Source organism: Canis lupus, chromosome 26 (assembly GCF_011100685.1).
Source record: "Canis lupus familiaris isolate Mischka breed German Shepherd chromosome 26, alternate assembly UU_Cfam_GSD_1.0, whole genome shotgun sequence".
Taxonomy (NCBI): domain Eukaryota; kingdom Metazoa; phylum Chordata; class Mammalia; order Carnivora; family Canidae; genus Canis; species Canis lupus.
The window spans coordinates 6,311,409-6,337,236 of NC_049247.1; the positions used below are offsets into that span (position 1 = coordinate 6,311,409).

At 48.5% G+C, this 25,828-nt stretch overlaps 1 protein-coding gene across 4 annotated transcripts in view; it reads left to right on the forward strand.

Moving 5' to 3' along the window:
- The window catches only part of RILPL1 (Rab interacting lysosomal protein like 1), a 45,532-nt gene that overhangs the window by 9,197 nt on the left and 10,507 nt on the right, over positions 1-25,828 (forward strand). For all 4 annotated transcript variants that reach the window (XM_038574825.1, XM_038574824.1, XM_038574822.1 and 1 more), the window contains exons 3-6: positions 12,612-12,730; positions 13,402-13,623; positions 22,933-23,105; positions 25,447-25,539. In XM_038574825.1, the coding sequence (XP_038430753.1) occupies positions 12,612-12,730; positions 13,402-13,623; positions 22,933-23,105; positions 25,447-25,539 (607 nt within the window). The remainder of the gene's footprint in view (positions 1-12,611; positions 12,731-13,401; positions 13,624-22,932; positions 23,106-25,446; positions 25,540-25,828) is intronic.

The window sequence follows — 25,828 nt, forward strand, 5'->3', positions numbered from 1 at the left end:
AACAGGTCCCCAGGATACTCACATCTATCTAACTTGGCTACAAAGTCAGAGGTTCCCATAGCTCCAGACCCCAAGCTTAATACTTTCTGGAATGGCTCATAAAACTCAGAGAAACACTATTACTGACTTATAAAGGATACAAAGGATATTACAAAGAATACAGATGAACAGCCAGAAGAAGAAAGGTATATAGATGAGGTCTCTGGAAAATTTCCAAGTTCAGAAATTTCTATCCCAGTGGAATTAGGGTGCAGCACCCTTTGTGGACATGGGTATATTCATTCATCAACCTGGAAGCTCTCTAAATCCCAAACACTGATGGAGGTTCCATTATGTAGGCATGGATGATCAAATCATTAGCCATTGATGATTAGCTCAACCTCCAGCCCCTTCTCCCCTCCTCAGAGGTGAGGGGTTAAGGCTGCAAGTTCTAGCCCTCTAATCACTCATCACATGGTTTGTTCCTCTGATAACCAGACCCCATCCTGAAGCTCTCTAGGGGGACCACCAAGAGTCACCTCATTATCATAAACTCAGATACGGTGGAAAGAGGCTTGTTAGGACAACAAAAGACACTCCTCTCATCCCTATCAGGAAATCACAAGAGTTTTAGGAACTCTGTGCCAAGAACATAGGTCAAAGACCACATGTATATATGTACATGTGTATATATATTCAATCATGTTATCTAAAAATATATATATTTCTTACCATATTGCAATATCACAATGGCATAATGGTACACACTCAGTCCCTTGAATGAAAGCAAAAAAACAAACAGAACAAGTATAGCAAAGCAGAAAAGGAGTAGATTGTGGATAGGAGAGTTAAACCAATTGTACTGGAGGTTATATTAAATATAAATGGACTAAAAGTCCTAGATAAAGATTGTCAAAAAGTATTTTAAAAATTCAACTCTGTTGTTTCTCAGATACCTCTCTTGTAAAGGTTGAAAGCAGAAGGCTGAGAAAAGATATACTGTACAAACACCAAAAGAAAGCTAGTGTAGCTATACAGATATAAGACAAAATAAACTTTAAGGCACAAATCATAATGATAAAAAGTTCAATTCATCAAGAAAATATGATTTTCAGTTTCCGCATACCTTATAATTTAGCCTCAGAGTTTATAAATCAAAAGTGAACAGAAATATGCCCAGAGTAGGCAACTCTATGGACAGAAAGTAGATTAGTGGTTGCCAGGGGCTGGAAGGAGGTCAGGAAAGAGGAGCAACTACTAATGGGTATGAGGTTACTTTTGCGGGGTTGATGAAAACATAGTGGTGACAGTTGCACAACTCTCTGAACATATTAAAAACCACCAAATTGTATACTTTAAATATACTCATTTAAAAAGTGGACAAGTAGGGCAGCCCGGGTGGCTCAGTGGTTTAGCGCCGCCTTCAGACCAGGGCCTGGTCCTGGGGACCCAGGATCAAGTCCCACATGGGGCTCCCTGCGTGGAGCCTGCTTCTCCCTCTGCCTGTGTCTCTGCCTCTCTCTCTCCCTGTGTCTCTAATGAATGAATAAATAAATTTAAAAATAATAATAAAAACAAATAAAAAGTAGACAAGTAAACAAGAAAAACACATCCACAGTCATAGTGGGAGATTTCAACATGCCTCTCAGTGATTGATAGAATAAAGCAGGAAAAAAAAAAACCCAGTAAATATCTAGAATATGACCAGTGGGTTAGTAAAGCCATATCCATGTATGAGGGGAGGAGAGGCCAGCCCCAACCCTGCAGCTCCTGGCCCAGTGAGCCCTGGGAGATGTGAGGCAGGTGACAATCTGAAGGTATGAGCCTGCTCCAGCAGGTAGACATAAGCAGTTGAGGATGGTTGCACACATGGCACACCTGCCCGAGGGCCCCAGATCTGGATTCAGGTGGGAGCGAAATCTGAGTTTTTGCTCTCAAAAAATTGCATACAGCTGGAAAGCTGAATAGCAGAAAAAATTACTTGAGCATCTGAGTTAATGTTTCCTGTTAAAGGAAGCTTGAACCTGAGCAGTTCTACAGCTGAAGCCCCAGTGTCCAGCCTCAAGACTTGAGGACATTGACGGCAATTTCTCCAATGTTTTACATTCTAGGGAAAAAAATAATGAAAAATTTTCAAAGTAAAGAATAAAATGCACGCATGTTACTTTTTTCTTTTTAATAAAATAATGCAAAAGTATTTATGGTGAAGAACTTGGTCTCCCTTCCACTCCTGATTCCTTCCTGTTCCCAAGCAGTCTGCCTAGATGGTACCCTAGAAACCCCCTACTCTCTTTCTGCAGATTTTCTGTGCATGTTTGAATGTATATATTTGCACAAATGCAGAAGGAGAATATCCTTTTTCGCCCCCTCACAAATGGTAACATATTCTAGACTGTTCCACACCTTGGTTATTGTTTTTTTGTTTGTTTGTTTTACATTTTTACTTTTAATTTTTAAATTATTTTTAAAGATTTTATTTATTTATTCATGAGAGACACAGAGAGAGAGAGGCAGAGCCACAGGCAGAGGGAGAAGCAGGCTCCACACAGGGAACCCGATGTGGGACTTGATCCCAGGATTCTGGGATCACGCCTCGGCTGAAGGCAGGTGCTGAACCGCTGAGCCACCCAGGGATCCCTGTTCTACATTTTTAACATACATTTTTATTTTGGAATAATTTTAGATTTATAGAAAAGTTGCAAAGATAATACAGAGAGTTCCCATAATGCTCCTGGCAATATTCTCTCGTAATGACATTTTACATTACCATGGTAATGGGTCACAGCTAAGGAACCCACATTGGTATGTTACTATTACCCAATCCGCAGTCTTTGTCTGGATTTCACCATATTTTGGGTTAATGTCCTTTTTTCTGTTCCAGGATCCAGTTCAGGATGCCACATTGGATATAGAGCACCTTGATTTTTTTCACTTACTATATCTTGCAGAATTTCCATATTTGTATAGATCTATTCCTTCCTTTTGTAAGAACAGTAAGGCAGGGTAGTTCAGTAGGTTAGGTATCTGACTCTTGATTTCAGATCAGGTCATGATCTCAGGGTCCTGAGATCAAGCTGCATTGGGCTCCAAGCTGGACATGGAGTCTGCTTAAGATTCTCTCTCTCTCTTCCTCTGCCCTTCCCTCACTCATATGTGCATTCTCTCTAAATTAATTAATTTATTAATTTTTAATAAAGAACATGAAGGCAGTAGAGCATAGGAGTTAAAACCATGAACTCAGAGGCCAGCCAGACTGCCTGAGTCCAGTCTGAGCTCCACCGGATTCCACCTGTGGCCAGATTATTTATCTTTACATAAATCAGTTTCCTCAGTTGTAAAATATGAATATTATTATGATTAAATGAGTTAATACATGTAAAGTGCTTAGCACATAGTAAGCACTAGATAAACATTGGCCATTACTTGTTTTCTAACAGCTTCATTGAGATACCCCACGCCCATTTAGAGTGTACCATTCAGTGGCTTTTAGTATATTCAGAATTGTGCAACCATCACAATTTTAGAATGTTTTTTGTCACCTTAAAAAGAAACACCATCCCCTTTAATTACCACTACCCAGTCCCTCCCACTGCCATCCCACCCTCAGCCCCAAGCAATCACTCTGTGCCTCTGTACATTTGCTTGTTCTGGATGTTTCGTATAAATGGAATCAATTAACGTGGTCTTTCACATCTGGCATCTTTCACTTAGCATGGTGTCCTCACGCTTCATCCACGTTGTTAACAACATGTCAGGGCCTCATTCTTTTTTCTTTTTTGTTTTTTTTTTAAGATTTATTTATTTATTCATGAGAGACAGAGAGAGAGAGAGAGGCAGAGACACACAGGCAGAGGGGGAAGCAGGCTCCCTGCAAGGAGCCTGATGTGGGACTCGATCCCGGATCCCAGGATCTCACCCTGAGCTGAAGACAGATTGTTCAACTACTGAGCCACCCAGGCGTCCCAGGGCCTCATTCTTTTTTGTGGCTGGATGATACTCCATTGCACAGAGAGGCTACATTTTCTGTTTGCCCATTCATCTATCAGTGGATACTTGGGTTGTTTCCAACTCTTGGCTATTGTGAATAGTGCTGCTGTGAACATTCCAGTACTGGTTTTTGTGCAGACTTGTGGTTTCAGTGCTGTGGGGTATCTACCTGGGAGTGTAATTGCTGGGTCGTATGGGAAGTACATTGAATATATTTTAGAATCCACAGCTGTCTGCCTGTGACACTTCGGCAAGGTACCCTGTGGCCTCTGAGGGTGACCTGGGAACCCTCTTGCCTGCCCCAGTGCCACCTCAGAGGCCTCAGGGACCACGGGCCATGGCTCCAAGCACCCAGGCCTGCCCCTCTGCACACAATTGCTTCTGTGTGCGTGCAGCACGCTCCATGTGGGAGGGCTTTGCCTCAGCTCTCCAGATCCCTGCTGGCTTACCATGAAACAGCCCACACGGCCACCATCTGAGACACACTTAATTGGCACCTAGCGTGGGTCAGGCTCCCAAAGGGTTAGTTCAGGGAGACTTGGGCTTCCCAGTCAGCACCAGCCCCCACCCAAGTGGAGAGACTGGGCAGATGCCAGGCATGCCTTTCACGGTTATTTTTATTTTGCACGGGAAACCATGGGAACACAGCAAGGACAAAAGTGTTTCTTCCACCTATGAGAGGAACAGACGTCTGGTAAAGGGGTCCCTGTGAAGAGGTGGAGCCCAAGAAGTTAGACCTTGTGCTAGGTACCACCTTGAGCAGCGTGCCAGGGCCTGACTGCACACTGAGGGGTGCCACTGTGTGGTGTGGGGTACATGGGCCAGTGGAGCCTATGTAGGGGGGCTGGCCCTGCGTGCCACTGTGATCGATAGACCAGTATGGGCCGGGATGCTGCGCTCAGAGCCACCTCAACCATCTGCTGCATCCTGCTCCCTGGTTGTCTACAGATTCAAAAGTGCATCTCTGTCCTTCATTTTTGGAAATCTGTCTTGTCAGCTGGAGGGCAAGGTGAAGCGCTACTGGTTCACCTATGTAGAAGTGACTCACAGGGATCAAAGCCATTGGACTGGGGAGACAGGGGTGTGGGGCTATGTTCAGGGGTCTGGAAACAGCTCTTGGGCTCTGTCACCAGAAGAGGAGGGAGACTGACCACATACCCACCTTCTGAAGAGCAGCCTAGAACAGCAGTGTCTCAAAAAATACAAGGCAGTGTGTTCTGAGACTGCTGGGTAGAGCAGCCCTTTGTAAGGAGAGGGAGTAGTGCAGTGAGGTGCACCTGAGTGCACCAGTCCCAGCCCCACCCATACCTACCGGGTCACCTTGGGAAGGAGACTAACCGCTTCCATCACCTGTGCATGGGATTGGCAACTCCTGGCTCCCAGGATTGTTGATCGGAAAACTAACTACAGCATCAGACTTGCCGCTGTCCAGTAAGAGAGCTCCCTCCTAGTTGAAACCTTACGTGGAAGCCAAGAGTGGTATGAATTTTAGCTCCGTAAAAAACTGGCTGTGTACCCTCTCTGGGCCTTTCTCCATAAGCTTGATGGATTAGCTTCTTAGGGCTGCTCTAAGAAAGCAGCACAAACCAGGGTACTTGAAACCACAGAAATGTGCTTTCTCTCAGATTTAAAGGCCTAAAGTCTAAAATCAAGGTGTCAGCAGAGCCATGCTCCATGCAAAGGCTCTAAGGGAGGTTCCTGCCTTGCCTTGCTCAGCTGCTGGCGGCTGCCAGGGTTCCTTGGCTTATGGCTGTGCCCCTCCAGCCTCTCCACTCTCAGGCTGCCATGTGGCCACCTCTGTGTCTGTGTCTGAAGCTTTCCTTTCTCTTATAAGGACACCAGTGTTAGGAGTAGGACCCATTCTCATGCAGCGTGACCTCATCGTGACTATCTGCAGAGACCCTGTTTTCATGTAAGATCACATTCTGAGGTTCCAGGTGGACATAAATTTGGGGGGATGCTGTTCTACCCAGTACACTTGCTGATAACATAAGAATCTTGGGCCACAGGAGGCAAGTGGCATGGCAGTGGTTGCAAGAGTGGGCTCTGCAGCCAAGACTGAGTATGAGTCCTGGTAGTGCCACTAACCAGCTGGGTGGCCTTGCATCAGTCAACTAGCTATTGAGTAACCCACATTTCTTCGGTTCTGCAGTGGGGACAACAGGAATCCCACTTCATGAGATATTCTGAGGATACAAGGAATTAAGTACAGTTTATATATATTTTTTCTAAGTACAGTTTAGATTAGAGTCTTCCAGAAGGAGATCTGAGATGACAGTTCCTATGCAGGTGATTTATTAAGGGAGCACCCCCAGAGGAGACTGTTGGGGGGTCAAGGAAGCAGGACAGGGAAAGGGGGAAGTGCAGCAAGGGTGTGGGACTCGGGCAGAGCCCGTGGAGGGCTGTGAGCTCTGGAGTGTGAGTGACACTCAGTTTCCTGCCCTTAAAGCCTGCCAGCCTAATGGCCCCCGGTGCCTGGTCAGTGGCAAAAGCATATTGAAAAGGGGTACAGGTGGACACAGGGACCTGAGGGTGTCTGCATGCCAGCATCATCCCCCTATAAGCACTCAGCCCGGTCACTGCCTATGGCAGGTGTTCAGTAAATGCTAGCCATCCCGGTCATCCTCATCCAGTATGGAAAGTACCTTTCTGGTTTTATGGGGTGAAGAACATGCTAGTCTGCCATCAGGACACCTGTATGTAGCTCCCATGTGGCCACAGACTAGCAGTGAGGTTTGGAGCAAGTGCCTCAGTCTTCTTGGGACGTTTTTGTCTTTAGAGATTAACAGGTGCAGACAGTATGGGTATGTGGGGTCTTTTTTTTTTTTTTTAACATTTTATTTATTTGACAGATAGGAAGAGAGCACAAGCAGGAGCAGCAGAGGGGGTGGGGGGAAGAAGCAGGTTTCTCACAACAGGGAGCCCGATGTGGGGCTTGATCCCAGGACCCTGGGACCACAACCTGAGGCAAAGGCAGATGCTTAACTAACTGAGCCACCCAAGCACCCTAGTTGTTGGGTCTTAAAAAACTAATATAAGGATGCCTGGGTGGCTCAGTGGTTGAGCATCTGCCTTCAGCTCAGGGCATGATCCCAGGGTACTGGGATCAAGTCCCACATCGGGCTCCCTGCATGGAGCCTGCTTCTCCCTTTGCCTATGTCTCTGCCGCTCTCTGTATCTCATGAATAAATAAATAAAATCTTAAAAAATAATAAAGTGTACAGATCAATAGCATGTAGTACATCATTTATTCACAGCGTTAGGCAACCATCACCTCTATTTCATTCCAATACATTTTCACCACTCCCGAAGGAGACCCTGTACCTGTTAGGGGTCATTCTCCATCCACTCACCTGTCTGTCCCCTCAGCCACCAATCTGCTCTGCATTCTGGACATGTCCTGTAAATGGAATCACCCACTGTGTGGCCTTTTGTGTCTGGCTTCTCTCATTCTCTCTTTTAGCTTGTGTTTTCAAGGTTAATCACAACCTTGCTCAATTGTAGCAGGTTGTCAGAGCTACACTCCTTTGTACGGGTGGTTAATATTCCATCCTGCAGATAGACCACAATTGGTTTATCCATTCAGCAGTTAATGGACATTTGGGCTGTTTCTGCCTTTGCGCCATTGTGAATATACTGCTATGACTTTGTCACTTACCTTTTTTTTAACAGTTGTAGTTTAGCCTTTTGGCCAGCAGTACCTGGTTTTCCCATGGTGTGGAAGGGCCTTATCTGTTTAACTGTTTCTCTGCTCCAATGACCAACCTTGGACTTCTTTCTTCCTGCCCTTGACCAAATGTAAGCTCCAGAGAATCTAGATCCAAGGATCCTGGATTGCCAGGTAGTAGCTACATTTGCTCAGAACTCTTCCAGATTTTAAAAGGTCTGTGGATCTGTTAAAAGTGCATTACCTTCTTTTGAGTTCTCCAGACACTTTTATAACTACTCTTGTACTTTATCTTAGCACCATCCTCTGGAACACAGAGGACTAACATTTCCATTGTGTGGATAAAATGGCAGCTAACATGTGGAAACTCTTACTCTGAGCCAGGCCTGTTATGAGCACTTCACATAGATTAACCCCTCTACCGTCATAAGAGCCGTGAGGGCTACACATGATCCCCCGTCTTGCAAGTGAGAAAACAGACCCAAGGTCAATGGCAGATAAACAACAAAGCAGAGAATGAGTCTGGGAAATCTGGGTTCAGAGCCCAAGCTCTTGACCACTTTGTTCTCCGGCTTAAATGTTAAAGCCAGGGGCACCCCAAAGGTGAACGATGTGGCTGGGTTACAAATGTAGATTTCTCTTCTCCAGATCCACACTCCCCGGTCCCTCACACCATTCTTTCCACCTGTTTTCTCTAGGAGCAGAATCTGTCCCCGCCACTACTACCACCAAGGATTAAATGAACTCAGGTCTTGATGCCCTGGCCCAGAGCCTGTAACAGGACAGGTGCTCAGAAAGCAAATAGCAAATGTGTTTGTGTCTTTTTCGGATCCCACTGCCACCTGATTTCAGTCCCAGCCTGCATGCACACATCCATGCACACACTTGTGTCTAAGGAATGCCTTTTTGGGAGACATTGGTGGTATCCTGTCGTCCCAGCAGCTGAGCCCATGCCCTGCCTTGCACATGGCTGTGGGATGTTTGCAGGGGCACATGGCTGGTGCCCAGGACCTCCAGATGGTCTTGTGATACCTCACCGGAGGTCCGGCGGGAGAGGGAAGAGGAGAGTCGGAGAAGTAACTGACTTGGTGAGCTCCAAGTGGAGCCTGTAGCTCATTCTTCACTGCTGTGTAGTATTCCACTGCATGCTAGTACCTCACTTTCTCTCTCTATTCTACTATTGATGGACATCTCAATTGTTTCCAGTTTGGGGCTCTTATGAATAGAGCTCCTGTGAATATTTTTGTATGTGTCTTGTGCTGTACAGATTGTCACTTTCCTTTTCCAGTCACCAGTATGTCTTAGACTTTTAAATAGCCTCATAGCGTCTGGTTGTCCTGCCATCTGTGGAGCCGCCCTCCTGACAAGCCTGGGCCCGCACACCTGTTGGGGGTACCCCCAGGATGTGGCTGCCCATGCTTTGAATGTGTGTAGCAGCTTTGGTAGGGAGCGCCTGGTTTTCAAAGTGGCTCCGGCAGGTCAAGGAGGAAGCTGAGTGGTCTCGGTCCCAGGCCTGCCCATTGGGAAGGATCCTATTTTGTGGGCTCATGTGATTTCTTCCTGTGTGTTGTATGCACAGCTTGTTAGAGAGGTGGGAATGTAGAAAAGTGCAGGTGAGCACGTGAAGGCTCAGAGAGGTCAATGTTGCTTCCAGAGCTATAAGTGATGTGCCTTGTCGGAACCCAGACATTCCAGCTCATCTTTCTTTTACTCTCTGGAGCTTCCCAGTCACTCAGCCATCAGGGTTTCTGCTATAATTCCTTTCCCTCTGGCCTGCCTTATTTGCATCGTGCATACCTGCCCTCCTGTAGGTGTGCAGTATGGCTTTCTTCTCTGGCACCTCTTCTTGGTCTCCTTGGCCTGATCCTCCTTCTGCTCCATGCAGGCCCTACATGTAGAGATCTAGAGGCTCTTATTGTCCCTTCAGAGGAAAATCCAACCTCCTTCCTGGGCATTGAGGCCCATGTGGTCTAGGCTTGCTCCCAGCTCAAGATCCTGCTGCCCCTTGCCCACTCTGCTTTGGCCACTAGCTTTGGCCACCAGCATTGCCTCTCAGCTCTTCAGATATGCAATCTCTTCCCCAGGGCCTTTGCACCTGCTGGTACTTGCTTGCCTGCAGTGCTTGTCCTTGTCACCAGCTGCCCTTTGGTCCTTTGGGTCTCAGTGTAAATGGCTCTTACAAGAGGGCTTTCTGGGCAGCCCGGTGGCTCAGCGGTTTAACGCCACCTTCAGTCCAGGGCCTGATCCTGGAGACCCAGGATCAAATCCCACGTTGGGCTCCCTGCATGGAGTCTGCTTCTCCCTCTGCCTGTGTCTCTGCCTCTTTCTCTCTCTCTCTGTCTCTGTCTCTCATGAATAAATAAATAAAAATCTTTAAAAAAAACAACAAGGTTTTCTGCTCCCACAGTCTACTGTGGGTCCCCTCACAATTCTCTCAGGCCCCATTGCATCTGCCACTTGCATGGTCTGTAATGACACCATCCTTGTCTGATGTCTGTAAGTCAGTGAGAGCAAAATTGTGTTTCATTTATTGACCATCATGACCCTGGTGACTACTGGCTCAGTATCAGGTACACAGCAGACACTGAATATACACTGTGTGTATGTATGAGTGTATGCCTATGTGTACATGCAAAAAGGTGTAAGGGTACTCCAAGCTGGTGGCCCCGTGAAACAAAGTATAGACTAGAGTCTGCCCCATGGTGACACTTTCTAGTGACTTTAGCAGAACCTCTGAGTCTGGTTCTGCAGTGGGGAGGCAATATGGCGTCATGGAGAGGACATGGGACTTAGAGGCAGAAAACCAGGGTTTGAGGGACGCCTGGGTGGCTCAATAGTTGAGCATCTGCCTTTGGCTCAGGGTGTGATCCTGGAGTCCCAGGATTGAGTCCCACATCAGGTTCCCTGCATGGAGCCTGCTTCTCCCTCTGCCTGTGTCTCTGCCTCTCTCTCTGTGTCTCTCATGAATAAATAAATAAAATGTTAAAAGAAAAGAAAAGAAGGGCAGCCCTGGTGGCGCAGCGGTTTGGCGCTGCCTGCAGCCTGGGGTGTGATCCTGGTGACCTGGGATCGAGTCCCACATCGGGCTCCCTGTGTGGAGCCTGCTTCTCCCTCTGCCTGTGTCTCTGCCTCTCTCTCTGTGTCTCTCATGAATAAATAAATAAAATGTTTTTAAAAAAAAAGAAAAGAAAACCAGGGTTTGAGTCCCAGCTCTGCCAATGCTTAGCTGTAATCATTAAACAAGTCTGTCTCTGGGCCTCAGTTTTCTGTATCTGTAAGAAGGGACTGATGTTAAAAAAAAGAAACCAACAATAGAGGGATCCCTGGGCGGCTCAGCGGTTTAGCGCCTGCCTTTGGCCCAGGGCATGATCCTGGGGTCTCAGGATCGAGTCCCACATCAGGCTCCCTATGTGGAGCCTGCTTCTCCGTCTGCCTGTGTCTCTGCCTCTCTCTCTCTCTCTCTCTCTCTCTCTCTCTCTCTCTCTGTCTATCATGAATAAATGAATAAAATCTTTTTAAAAATCAACAATAATAGTAATACCCATGTCCGGTGGCTGGAAATGACACTGGACTTGTGTCAGGGATATAAAGCAGCTTGTCCTTAGCAGGCATAGTGGGAGCAAGTTGTGCTCTGGGAATGTGTGTGTGAGGAGGAGGAATCGGTCCCTAGTCCATCAGCCTGGAGCGTCTACCACGTGGGAAGCCCTAGAATAATGGTCCCCCAAAATATCAGGTCCTAATCCCTGAAACCTACAAATGTTACCTTATATGGTAAAGTCCTTACAGATGTGATTTCATTTAAGATCTTGAGATGGGTGGTTATCCTGAATTATTTGGGTCCATCCAACAAAATCTGATAGCTTGAAACATCAGAAATTTATTTTCTCATACTTCAGAAGCCAGAGGTTTAAAATCAGTGCAAAGTCAGGATGTTGCCAGGGCTGTCCTCTCTCCAGAGGCTTTAGGGCGAGAATGAGTCCCTTCCCTCTTCCAGCTTCTGGTGGCTGCTAGGGTCCCTTGGCTTGTGGTCTCATCACTCCAGTCTCTGCCTCTTTGGTCACAGGGCCTTCTCCTCTTCTATCTGTGTCAAATCTCTCTGGGCCCCCCTCTTATAAGACACTTTGATTGCACTTAGGACCCACCCGAATAATTCAGGATAACCCCCCATCTCAAGATCTTAAATCTGATGTTTCAAGCTCTCAGATTTTGTTGGTCATTTATTACAGCAGCCACATGAAACTAGCACAGTTTGTTAACTCACCAGATCACCCAGCAAGCCCCTACTGGGTGCCAGGCATGGTGCTAGCCAAGGCCATACACAGTGAATAGATCAGACAAGGCCATGCCTCCCAGGGCTGACAGTGTACCAGGGGCAGGGAACAGACAGTGAACACGAAGGTAACAGACACCACTCCTTGGCTGTGTGCCAGGCATCATCATCCGTGCCTCCTGTGTGTGAGCTAAATTCATCCTCACAACCTACAACCATATGTAGGTACTGTTATTCCCATTTTATAGATGTGGAAACTGAGACACAGAGAGGCTCCCTTGAAGCCACATAGACCATAAATGGGAGAACCGGTGTTTGCTCTCAGAGCCTTGGCTCTGAATCATCTTTTGTTAGATGATAAGATCTATGAGATGATCACTGCAAAGAGTGCTGTGAAGGTAGTAGATAGGGTGGGGGGCTAGTTTAGGGGAGCAGGGAAGGGTCTCTGCAGGGAGGTGATGGTTGAGCCGAGGCCTGAAACATAAGGGGAGTCAGCCTCAGGGGAGGTTGGAAGGAAGGGAATTGCCCACCTGGCGCCCTGAGGTGGGGATGAGCTCAGAGGGACCCGGGAAACAGGAAGCAGGTGCTGGCTCTGGGGGACAGGGTGTAGAGAAGGCCGGGGCCAGCAGCATCTCCGCGGGAAGCTGCGGGTAGGTGAGGGGGAGCAGGCGAAGGGCTCCCCTGCTGATCTTGATCGCCCCACCCCAGGCATGTCCGAGCGCGAGCGGCAAGTAATGAAGAAGCTCAAGGAGGTGGTGGACAAGCAGCGCGACGAGATCCGCGCCAAGGACCGGGAGCTCGGTCTGAAGAATGAGGATGTCGAGGCTGTAAGTGATGAACCCCCGACCCCACATCCACCCTCCCAACCAGGAGATACCAACAGGGAGATCAGATCCTCCCCACGAGCAGTTCCCCTTCTCTCCCTTGGTCTCGTCCTGTGGGGTGGGGGTTCCTGCACGAAGTCTGGTAGCTTCCACACTGGAGCCACAGCTGTGGGGAGGACCCTCAGCTGAGTCTGCATTGTAACAGCGGGGGGTGGGGGGGTGGGGGGCAGAGCACTGCCCTGCTTCTTCCACACCTTGGGGAGATGCCAAGACCCAGCCAGGCTTTGTTTTGACCCTGCAGCTTCCTCCAACCCACCCTCTTCGTGCCCTTCTATGAGCAGGCCAGCATGATCCAGGCTGCTCCAGGAACCCATACGGTGTCTCCACCTGAATTAGAAAAAGACACTCCTTTCTCAAGGCATGTTACTTCCATCTGTTGGGAAATCATCATGATACACTGACAAAACACTTACCTTCCATCTGTCATAATCATCATAGTAAATATACAAATTGCCCATCGCTTGCGTCAACAGTTATAAGAATGTGAACAAACTTCAAACAAATCATGGTGTCTCTAATATGATGGCATGCCTGTAGAAGATTTGCCCTTGTGCAGTCCACAACATGAGCTACTGTATGCAGCAGCCCCATAAATGGCTTTTCTCTTTCTCCAGCTGCAGCAGCAGCAGACTCGGCTGATGAAGATCAACCACGACCTCCGGCATCGTGTCACAGTGGTGGAGGCCCAGGGGAAGGCCCTGATTGAACAGAAGGTAGAACTAGAGGCAGATCTGCAAACCAAGGAACAGGAGATGGGCAGCCTGCGGGCAGAGCTTGGGAAGCTGAGAGAGAGGCTGCAGGGCGAACTCAGCCAGAATGGGGAGGAGGAGCCCCAGGTAAGTGGGAAGACAGCGCTGAAGCAAAATGGAAAGGTAGGGCTATGAGCTGGCTCAAGGTGGGCAAGGCTGCTTTGTTTCCCCCATTACACTTGAGGGGTGTAGGAGGAACCTGGGAGGAGGTAGGCTGTGTAGTTAACTGCGTGGGCCCTAGAGCTGGTCTGCCTTGGTTCAGATCTAGCCTGTTACTACCTCTATGACCTTGGATAAATTATTTAGCTTTTTCTGTGGCTCAGTTTCCGTGTGTCTAAGATGGGAATAATAATAGTACTTAACCCTAGATTATAATGAGAATTAAATGAGTTAACCCATTTATTTTTTTAAATCCTTTTTATCTTTTTTTAAAGATTTTATTCATGAGAGATGAGAAAGAAAGAGAGAGAGAGAGAGAGGCAGAGGGAGAAGCAGGGTCCATGCAGGGAGCCTGACGTGAGACTCAATCCTGGGTCTCCAGGATCAGGACCTGGGCTGAAGGTGGCACTAAACCACTGAGCCACCCGGGCTGCCCAGAGTTAATTCATTTAAAGCGTTAGCTGTTGTTATCATTACCATTATCATCTGGAGGAGTCAAAAAGGCTTTTCTGGGGATCCCTGGGTGGCGCAGTGGTTTGGCGCCTGCCTTTGGCCCAGGGCGCGATCCTGGAGACCCGGGATCGAATCCCACGTCGGGCTCCCGGTGCATGGAGCCTGCTTCTCCCTCTGCCTGTGTCTCTGCCTCTCTCTCTCTCTCTCTCTGTGTGACTATCAAAAATAAATAAAAATTAAAAAAAAAAGGCTTTTCTAAGGAGGTGATTAAAAGAATGAGAGTAAACGAATAGGGAGTGGGAATGGCACATGCAAAGGCCCTGTGTTGGAGAAATTGTAGTGCAATCAAGGTAGGATAAAAAGACAAGAATGGCTGCTATGCAGTGTAAAGGAGAGGAAGAAGTTTGGAATGAGGTCAGAGAGATGAGGCAGGGGCCAGTCCTGTAGATCAGGTAGACCACAGAGCAGAGTGTGGTCTTCTACCTCAGAGCACTGTGCTGAGTACTATTGAGGTTCAAAGAGTTAACAACCCAATGCAGGAGACAGACTTGGATGCCCTTAGCCACACTTAAGGTGGAAAGGGATTGTCTTAGTGGTAAGAGATTGTCTTTGTCTGGGTTCCTTGGAACAGAGCTTGAGAAAAGGAAAATAGGAAGGAGGTTTATGTGGGCGATGATCCCAAAGATCAGAGGCCTGAGACAGGGAAGAAGGAGAAGTGAATTTGAGTGTGTGTTACTGAGGTTGCAGTGGGAACTCAGTCCTGCTGGGACCTCTGAGAAGCATGTAGAACATGTTCCAGAACCGTCTTTCTGGAGCAGAAAGACTTGGAGCATTTATCCACATGCACCTGCCCCTGATTAGCTAAGGGTGGCTCCTGGGGGTGTTATCTCCCTGACATTCCTGGGCAGAACTTACAGAGCAGACCTCAGGGCACGAGTGGAAAGATACGCAGTGTGTGCCTGACGTGGGGCCCTGTCCACATGGGTGGGGCTGCACCACACCTGCAGCTATAATCCAGTTGGGCCCAGGGCTGCAACATGGGGTGCCAGAGGTGTCTCACCCGTAAACAAGCGCCCCCCCCAGGGGGTGTGCCAGCGACAGAGAGCTAGAACAGTTAAGTCTGATGGGGGTGGCATGCAGTTTCATGGAAGAGTTGTTCCTTTGGCTGAATGTGTGTGAACAATGCTGAGATTTTGATAGGTAGATGTAGAGGGTAGATATGCTGCTTCAGAAAAACACAGTGGACTCTTAGGGAAAAGCTTAGGGCTTATGCTTTCTTCCAGCAGATGTTTATTGACTGTTTCAGGTTTGCAGGCACTGTGCTAGTTTCTTGGGTTGCAGGTGGAAGAGGTAAGCCAGATGAGCTCACCATCAGGTTGGCTCAAGTGCCAGCACAGTTGTTAGGTATCTTATGAATTCAGGCCAGACATTTCTAGGCTCTCTGCAGGACGGGAACCTGGGATACAGTTAGGGAGGTAAGGGAAAGAAGTCTTAAAATCTTAAAAGGGAGAGGTTAGGGCTTATTTTTTGGCTAAAAGTGACAGAAGCCTAAATTGAAGTGGTTTAAGGATTTTTTTAAAAAGTGGGATTTTGGGTTGTATAGCTAAAATCTTTGAATTAAGGATGGCTTCAGGTATAGCTGATTCCAGGTGCCCAAATGATGCCATCAGATCTCTCAGCTTTGCTTTCCTCTGTGTTGGTGTTGTTCTCAGGCAGGCTCTTGCCATACAGTGGCCCCTGGTACTCTACCAGCTTTGCAACCCCAGTGAAAAGAAGTTGCCTCTTTCCCAAATTCCCAGCAAGTCTCAGGGAACCCTCTCGTGGGCCCATCACAGAACCAGTCATTGTCGCCTGAGGTCTAGAACATGCATGGTGTCCATTCTTGAGTCACATGGCTACCCCTTGTGTGCCCATCCATGCCAGCAGAGTGGAAGTGGGGCCAGCAGAGTTTCTCCAGAGGACACCTGCAAGGACTCAGCCAGGAAAAGTACAAAAACAGATGCAGGGCAGGCAGCTATGGCAGCTGTTGTCTGCAGTGCCCAGAATGCCACACACAGTGGTGGGGAATGTGGATCCCTCCACAGGGTTCAGAAGGGGAGTGATAGGATGAGCTCTGAGTTGATGGAGGACAGTTTGATCAAGAGGGAGCTGAGCACAGACATGGCTGTAGGGAGCCCTTTGCAATAGTCCAGACAAGGAAGGCGAGGGCTGGACCGAGTCTATGGCAGTGGGATGAAGGGGATGAGGCAGATGCCAAAAACAGCCGCTAGGTGACACTGGGCGCAGTTACCCCCCTTCTCCTCTGGTGTACCCCTTCTGGCCTCCTGTGCCCCACGAGAGCTCAGGCCTGTCTCCTCCTGGGCAGGCAGGGCTAGGTCCAAACCCAGGCCCCTGAAGATACCACCTTGGGCACAAGACCTTGAGCCCTGCTCCAGAACTATTAGCAGTGAGGACAGGGACATGTCACCCCTCCTTGGCCCTCCTGCCTGTGCGTTTCAGTTTCTCTTGCTGGCTGGCACCAAGGGGGTGGGACAGAAATGGAGGAGTAACATCAGGTAGCAGTTAAGACTAACCCACTGAGCTGCTTTGCAAGGTCTGTTCCCAAACTGGAGCTTTTGCTGGGTTTGACTCCCTGCCTCAGAGCTGGGTGGAGTTCAAGATGCTTGCCATTCAGACAGGGAGGCCACAGCTGGTGGTGGCTTTCCACCTGCTGCTGTGTGACCTGGGGCTTATGCATCACTTTGGTGCTCAGTTTTCTGTCTCATAAGTGAGGGGGATGAGCTTGACTCAGTTCAGTAGATCAAATAGTGTGGCTGGGATAGAGGGCCATGGGATCTGAAGAGGGCATAGTGAATTCTTGGCGGGATGTGAAAGCAGTGCAGGTCTTCAAGTCATGGAGATAAGACTTATGGGATGCGTAGGATGTCTGGGGTAGAATATGGGGTAGACCACTCCAGGCAGGAGGAAGAGCATGAACCAGACTGGAGAAAGAACAGGCGTGGCTGGGGTCATGGGCTAATCCTGGCACAGGATTGGTAGAGAAAATGGGAGCTATGGAGGGATCTAGAGCTGGGGAAGAGTCAGTTCACATTCATGCCTTGATGATTCCAGTTCTACCCCCTAGATTCATGCAGTCCTTTCTGAGCTCTGTCACTGTGATCTCCAGTAAACAAAGCTCTTGATACGTTTTTATAATACAGTTATTAAAATATAATTCACATATAACTCAACTATTTGAAGTATACAATTCGATAGGTTTTAGTATATTTACTGTCTTGTATGTACAATCACCACTATCTAGAACATTTCCATCACCCCAAAGAGAAAGGTCATACCTGTGAGTAGCTAATCGCCGTCTCTGTCTCCCGCAGCCCCGGCCACCACAAATCTGTTTTCTGTGTCTATGGATTTGCCTGTTGTGGACATTTCTGGGAAATGGAGTTGTGGGGACATGTGGTCTGAGCAGCTCCTTCACTTAGTGTGTTTTTTCTTTTTTAATTCTTTTTTTTTAAATATTTTATTTATTTATTCACAAAAGACACAGAGAGAGGCAGAGACACAGGCAGAGGGAGAAGCAGGCTCCATGCAGGGAGCCCAATGTGGGACTTGATCCCGGGACTCCAGGATCACGCCCCGGGCCAAAGGCAGGTGCTGAACTGCTGAGCCACCCAGGCATCCCTGCTTAGTGTGTTTTCTAACTCATCTAGCTCCTTATGGTTTCACTGGAGGCTTCCTGCCTTTCACAGGTAGACATAGAAAAACCCCTAAGAAAATGATTTGGTGGGCTCCCTGTCTCAAGGATTTCCTATAAAATCAGTAAGAAAACTAAAGTTAGGGATGCCTGGGTGACTCAGCGGTTGAGCGTCTGCCTTTGGCTCAGGGCGTGATCCTGCGATCAAGTCCCACATCAGGCTTCCGGCATGGAGCCTGCTTCTCCCTCTGCCTGTGTCTCTGCCTCTCTTGCTCTCTCTGTGTCTCTCATGAATAAATAAATAAAATATTAAAAAAAAAAAAAAAACTAAAGTTCATAGTTACCTACTTGACACCTCTGCCTTATGGATTTTGATATCTTAACAAGTGTTTATTTAAGTGCGCAGGGAAACGGGCCGGATGGCAGGTGGGTGAAGCCAGATTTTCTGGCTAAATGTATGCTCAGTGTGTATAGGAGTTACAGACGGTGACCAGGGCACAGTCACTCCCCTTTGCTGGGCCAGGGGCTGTTCACAAGCATGTTTGAGAGGCTGCGGGAGCATAGTGGCTTTGATATGCCCAGGCAGAGGGAGTGGGCCTAGGAGGCCGGGCCTTAGGACACAGGTGGAGGATGTTAACCTCCCTTAGGCCACTCTGGTCCTACTGCTTGTCAGCAGGCCTCTCGGGCCTCTCTGGGGAGCACTCAGCACCTCAGGGCATATCCTTCAACTGTGTCCAAAGTGCCTCCAGGGACCAGCAGACAATCCTTGATAACCCCAGGCACCTCTGTCGTCCCTCATGGAGTAAAACTAGAAGACCCGCTGCTGATGGGCCTGATTTCCATGCTGAAAAGCGCCGTTTCAGTCTCTCTCCCAGGACAGGCCAATCCAAGAGCACCTGCTGGCCTCCAGAAAAGCTGGAGCCCCAGGCTTTCCTTCTTCTGCATTTCCAAGCAGTGGTCCCAGCAGTCAGGACTTTTTATGCCTCTGTCTGGGAATCCCCCAAGCTCTAATGCATCAGGTTGCTACCCTGATCAGAGCCCATCCCTTCTCCAGAGAAAAAGAACTCCGGTCTGAGGAAACTCTTTGGTGTCTTGGGTGCTTCCAGCCCGTGGGGGTGAGTGGGAACCTGTTGTGTCCAAAGAGCATGTGTTTGGAGGAATCTCTGGTGTCTAGGTGGGAAGGGCCCTTAATTATATTACTGGATTATCAGGGGCTAGATGGGGAAATGAAGACCCAGAGAGGATGAGGCTGCTTGCCCAAAGGGCTCTTTGGAAATGAGGGTTTGGGAACTCTCATGAAGAGCTTTATGCCTTCCCCAGGATGTGTGGATCCCTTCCAGATGTCCCCTCTTGGAGACAGAGAGGCACAGACTTGCCCCAGTAAATGGCCGGGCAGAGCCAGAGTTATCTGGGAAGGGAGGGGCTAGAGGGAGGGAGGAGCCTGAGGGGTCCTTGGCAGTGGCTGCCAGTGCCTATGGGGTCCAGGCACGGAAAGAAAAAGGGGTAGGGGCTGAGCAGGCATGGAAAGAAAGCGTAAAAGGCAATAGCTGCCATGTAGAACCAGCCCAGTGTTACCATGTGGCCCAGTGTGACCCAGTCTTCCAATATTCTTTCCAAAAGGAAGCCCAAGACCCAAACTTGTGTGAAATCTGTCAATATAAATCCATTGGGGACTAATTCCAAAATGTTTTAGAACACAGTGAAGGCCAAATGCCAAACAAAATGGCCAGAGGGCAAGGGGCTCGGGGAAGGCCGACTTCCTGGTGAACTCCTATGCATTCGTCAAGACCCCATGCACAGAGACTATGTCCATAGTTTTTTTTTTTTTTTTTTTTTAAGATTTTATTTATTTATTCATAGAGATGCAGAGAGAGAGAAAGAGAGGCAGAGACACAGGCAGAGGGAGAAGCAGGCTCCATGCAGAGAGCCTGATGTGGGACTCCATCCAGGGTCTCCAGATCACGCCCTGGGCTGCAGGTGGTGCTAAACCGCTGCGCCACCGGGGCTGCCTGAGACTACGTCCATAGTAACATCTTCCATGATCCTTCCCAGTTAGACTTTGATGTCCTTGCACCTCTTATTATATGACCCTGTAAGCCTCCCTCCAGTCCTACCCGATTCATCTCATTACTTAGTGCCCAGCAGGCACAGAGTTGATGTTCAATGAATGTTGAATGTTTATCAAGAAATCCATTTATTTACTGAATATTAATATAGACATTCAAGGAGGGGATCCCTGGGTGGTGCAGTGGTTTGGTGCCTGCCTTTGGTCCAGGGCGCGATCCTGGAGACCCGGGATCGAGTCCCACGTCGGGCTCCCGGTGCATGGGGCCTGCTTCTCCCTCTGCCTGTGTCTCTGCCTCTCTCTCTCTCACTGTGTGCCTATCATTAAAAAAAAAAAAAAAAAAAAAAAGACATTCAAGGATGCTTTGTAGTTAACTTGGGCAGGTAAGAGAAGGGAACTGGCATTAGTGAGTGCCTGCTATATAGCAGCCCCTTGCTATGCAGGGTCTTGGGTAGAGGACACCATCCAGCTGTGTGGCTCTGCAGGAGGTAGATGCTGAAGACATACCCTGAGGACACAGCTCACCTGAAGGTGTGGCATCAGCAGATGCCTGGAATACCTTTTTGGGAAGTTAAATCATCCAGGATTTCCTCCCTACTCCCTACTCCCACTTCACTGCCCAGTGGAGTCCACTGGCCCACCCACTGTCCAGACTTGGGGGTGGCATCTGTTAGGTGTCCATTCTCTGCTGCAGCCAGGTGCCTCCCCTGTTCCCTGCCAGCTCCTGCTCAGGCCCACTCCCCCCACCTGTGCCTGCTGGGTGACTCTTCTGTCACCTGATCTTCCCTAGTGGGTGGTGTCTCCTTTCAAGTGTCCTTTCCAGAACAGCCCGTCCTGACTCTCCCAGGACACAGGCTCTCAGCTCTGCCGTCCTGGGTCCTTCAACATCCTGGCCTGGCATCTCCATTTGGGTCAGAATGCCTTCCTCCCGGTAGTGCTGTGGGGGTTTTGGGGAGTGTGGGGGTGGAGGAAGGTCTCTGTTTCTTTTTTTTTTTTTTTAAGATTTTATTTATTTATTCATGAGAGACACACACAGAGAGAGAGGCAGAGACACAGGCAGAGGGAAAAGCAGGCTCCATGCAGGGAGCCGGACGTGGGACTCGATTCTGGGTCTCCAGGATCACACCCTGGGCTGAAGGTGGCGCTAAACCGCTGAGCCACCGAGGCTGCCCAAGGTCTCTGTTTCAATCCCATTTCCCCGTTCTAGAGTTCCCCCATTGTTGTCCTGAACTTCTGTCCACCCCTTCTAGTGGATGATGGGATGTTGGGGACTCAAGGGGGTTGGGAACACCAGGAAAGGACAGGCCACCTGCACATCTGGCCAGCTGACTTGGGGGCAGCTTGCAAAAACTTCCTTGCTTTCAAAAAATGGAAAAAACGCAAGTGTTGGTGAGGATGTGGAGAAGTGGGACCTTCCCACACAGCTGGCCGAATGTAAAGTAGGGAAGCTGCTGTGGAAAACGGTTTGGTGGTTCCTCAGACAGTTACACACAGTCACCATGTGACCTGGCAGCTGCTCCCGGAGGTGTACACCCACCCAAAAGCACGAGAGCAGGTGATGAGACAATCAGGCAGATCCTTGTACACAGATGTTCACGGCAGCACTAGTCACACTAGCCAAAAGGTGGAAACAGCTCAGATGCCCACTGTGGCATATCCACACATGGGAATAGTATTCAGCCATGAAAAGGAATGGAGCACTGACTCACTAGAGCATGGATGAGCCTTGAAAACGTGATGCTATGTAACAGAAGCGAACACAAATGATTCCATTTATTCAAAATGTCCAGAAAAGGCAAATCCATGGAGATAGAAAGCAGATGGTGGTCACCAGAGGCTAGGGGCAGGGGAAGAGGGTATTGGGGAGTGACCATTAATGGTTATGGAGTTTCTTTTGGGGTGATGAAAATGCTGTGGAACTAAAAAAAAAAAATGTTGTGGAACTAGACAGAGGTGGTGATTGCACGGCATTGTGAATGTACTAAAAAGCTGCTGGATTGTATATTTTTAAATGGTCGATTTTAAGTGTATATTACTACAGTTTTGGTTTCTTTGTTTTGTTTTTTCTTTTTGTTTAAAAAAAAGAAAAACACCTTGCTGTGAGAAAGGGAGAGAGGATAGGGTTTGGGTCTGGCTGGGGCAGTGACTTAGCATGCTAGGATCCATCTGCGTGACCTGCATGGAAGAGAAATGCTCTGCATCTGCACACCTGCTGGGATGTTACATGCCCACCCACCCCATTCCACCTCACCCCACCCCACCTCCGCTCCCACAGACTGCCAGTGCACAGATGCCCTTAGCCACTGGGGAGGAGAGGGCTTGACCAGAAGGCCAGTAACAAATGGGAAAACATATGTGACTTTAATGTCAGATGAAAAGGGAAGAAAAAAATTGTACTTAAGCTCTGATTTTAACAACTTTGGCCAAAGTAGCAATGTTTTTTTTTTTTTTTTTAAGATTTTACTTATTTATCCATGAGAGACACAGAGAGGCAGAGACACAAGGCAGAGGGAGAAGCAGGCTCCATGCAGAGAACCTAGTGTGGGACTCGAACCCGGGACCCCAGGATCATGCCCTGGGCTGAAGGCGGCGCTAACCTGCTGAGCCACCCGGGCTGCCCAAGCAGTGGTCTTATTAGCAGTGGTCTTAGTAAGAATATCAGAAGAGAATGTAGGCAAAAGAAAGCAGATTTATGAGGGTGGCAGCATGTGAGTCGTGCTGTTTCTTCTCCTTGGACTCCTTGTCCCGTTATTTGTAATAAGACCCTGAGGCAGGTGGGGAGGCACCAGGACTGCAGGTCTGGCTATTGAGAAGGCGAACAATGAACAGGTGGCCCGTAGCTTTCATCTCCAGAGGGACGCTGACTGCACAGAACGTGAGCACAGGCCGCCTTCGAGTTCTTAAAATAGCGCCCTCGGCAAGCTGCAAAGGCCCCGGGAGGGTGGGGAATTTGGGCTGTGGCAGAATGTGGAGTGGGTGCCGGTGGTGGCCGCCAGGAATTCATTAGCAGCATCTCTGCCTCCTCCAGACGGAGCCAGGCGGGGAGGAAAGCATCTCCGAGGCAGAGAAGGTGGCCATGGATCTCAAGGACCCCAACCGCCCCCGGTTCACGCTGCAGGAGCTGCGGGACGTACTCCATGAGAGGAATGAACTCAAGTCCAAAGTGTTTTTGTTGCAGGAGGAGCTGGCGTACTATAAGAGGTGAGTGTCCCGGGAGCTCCCAGGCTGGCTCCTTTCTGGGGTTGTACGAAGTCTTGGGAAGACAAGGATTGCATCTGTCTCCATTCTGGGGCTCCTGTCTGGCCTGAAGTACTTGGACACACGTTCTCAGTCCCTTTCTGAAACTCTTAGGTTCAGGTGCATTTTATAATTCAGAACTTCCCGGCTGTTAGGAAGGAATAGTCCACAGACTGTGTATACGTGATATACACCACTACGGTCCGGGGCAACTCCCCCAAATCAAACATGTTAATATTTTTACAGTGAGAGATGTGAATACTCATACTAAATAGGATAACCATTACAATCAGGCTCAGGAAAGTTCATTTCAGGTTTTGCCACCAAATGAATGACCAAAAATGAATTTTCATTTTTAGAGCTTTTTGGATTTTAGAATTGCAGATAAGAGACGGTAGAGCTGTACAGCGTTCGTGTGTGTTCATTCAGCCCACGGCCAGTGAGCTCCTTGCATTTATTAGAGTTGTACTGTCTGATATGGTAGCCACTAGCTGTATGGCTATTTACATTTATATAAGTTAAAATAAAGTTCAAAATCCAATTATGGGATGCCTGGGTGGCTCAGCAGTTGAGCACCTGCGTTCGGTTCAGGGCATGATCCTGGGGTCCTGGGATCAAATCCTGCATCAGGCTCCATGCATGGAGCCTGCTTCTCTCTCTGCTTATGTCTCTGCCTCTCTCTCAATATATATCTCTCATGAATAAATAAAATCTTTAAATAAAGATTAGGGATCTCTGGGTGGCGCAGCGGTTTGGCGCCTGCCTTTGGCCCAGGGCGCGATCCTAGAGACCTGGGATCGAATCCCACGTCAGGCTCTCGGTGCATGGAGCCTGCTTCTCCCTCTGCCTATGTCTCTGCCTCTCTCTCTCTCTGTGTGTGACTATCATAAATAAATTTAAAAAATTAAAAAAAAAAGAACTTTTAAATAAAGATTAATAAATAAAATCCAGTTCCTCAGGTGTACTCACCACATACTCATTCAGCTTCATACACACTACCCCTATTGTTGGTTTCTCAAGACACCCCACACTTGTTTCTACCGCAGGACCTTTGCACATGCTGGTCTTGTAGCTGGGAAAACATTTCCCTTGGCTCTTCCCATGGTTCACTCCTGGTCATTCAGGATTCAGATCAGAGGTCACCTCAGTGAGGCTTCCCTGCCCCATTACCATCCATCCAAAGGAATGCCCTGTTCTGGTCACTGTCACTTCACTTGATTTTACTTTTTTTATGGCCCTTCACCATCTTATTTCAAGCCTGTTCATTAATGTGCTTGTTTTATTGTCCGTTTCCATATCAGGCTATGACAACATGAGATTAGAAACCTTATTTGTCTTGCTCATGGCTAAGTTCTGAAGTCTTAGAGTAGAGCTTAGCATGGAGTAGGTGCACAACAAATACCTCTTAAACAGGAAGCCAGAAGGAAGGACAGATGCACCAGGTGTGGTCCCTGATCCAGTAGGGAAAATAAGAGGTGCACAGAAAATACAGTGCCACATATTTTTATTGAAAACCCACTCTAGGGCAGCCCTGGTGGCGCAGCAGTTTGGCGCCGCCTGCAGCCCTGGGTGTGATCCTGGAGACCTAGGATCGAGTCCCGCATCGGGCTCCCTGCATGGAGCCTGCTTCTATTCCTCTGCCTTTGTCTCTGCCTCTCTCTCTGTGTCTATGAATAAATAAATAAAATCTTAAAAAAAAAAAATGAAAACCCACTCTACTCCTGGCACACAAGAAAGTTTCACTGATACTGTGTGAACTGGCTGTTCAAAGGGAGAGACCACTTCTTAGGATGGGGGTGGAGGTAGAAATCAGGAAGACTTCATGGAGGGGGTGGCATTTGAATTGGGCTTTCCCTAAAGGATCGGGTACTGTCCAGGTATGGGAGAGCCGTATTCCAGATGGAAGAGACCACAAAGAGATGGAGACAACATTTGGCAAGGTCAGGAAACAGGAAGTACTTCTATGTGGCTAGAGTCTTCAAAGGAAACTGAAAATTGCCTTTTTGAGATGTGGGTTCCTTTCCTGAAATTCTTCACATTTGACCCACTAGACCAAAGAGACCATAGGTACCTATGTCCACTGCCTTCAGGGCTGACCCCTTCTCTTAGCTGGCCATAGCCATTGCTAAGAGGCCAGTTCCCTGGGCGAAGAGACTGTTGGGGCACAGGCCGCTTTTGCCATCTTCCTTGGTCCCCTTATTCCCAGTATAAGCCCTACCAGACCATCAGACAACACCCTTCTGGAATATTCCAGCTCTCACAGAATTTTTGCCTCTCTTATTTCACGCCTCTCAACTCCTTCCAGTGAAGAAATAGAAGAGGAAAATCGAATACCCCAACCTCCACCAGTCGTCCACCCGAGAATGTCTCCCCAGCCGGAGTCTGGGATCAAGCGACTGTAAGTGATGTGCTTGCAGAGTGTGGGGCTGCTCACTCATGGCTGACCTGGTGGTTCACATAGCCTCTTACTTCCAGGCACCTGCTCCAGGGCCAGGCTTGTCACTAACCACCTCTGCTGAGATAGGCTTAACCCCTGGAGCATGTTGGGCCTGGCCCTCAACTTTGAGTTCATCTTCACACCTGAATGCTGAGTTCCTCCTGGGGGTCCCCAGGCAGAGAGGTTTGGGTAAGGCTGAGAGGGTGGAAAGGGGGCTTGGGGTCTGTGGCTAAAGTTCAGGGCTTGAGTG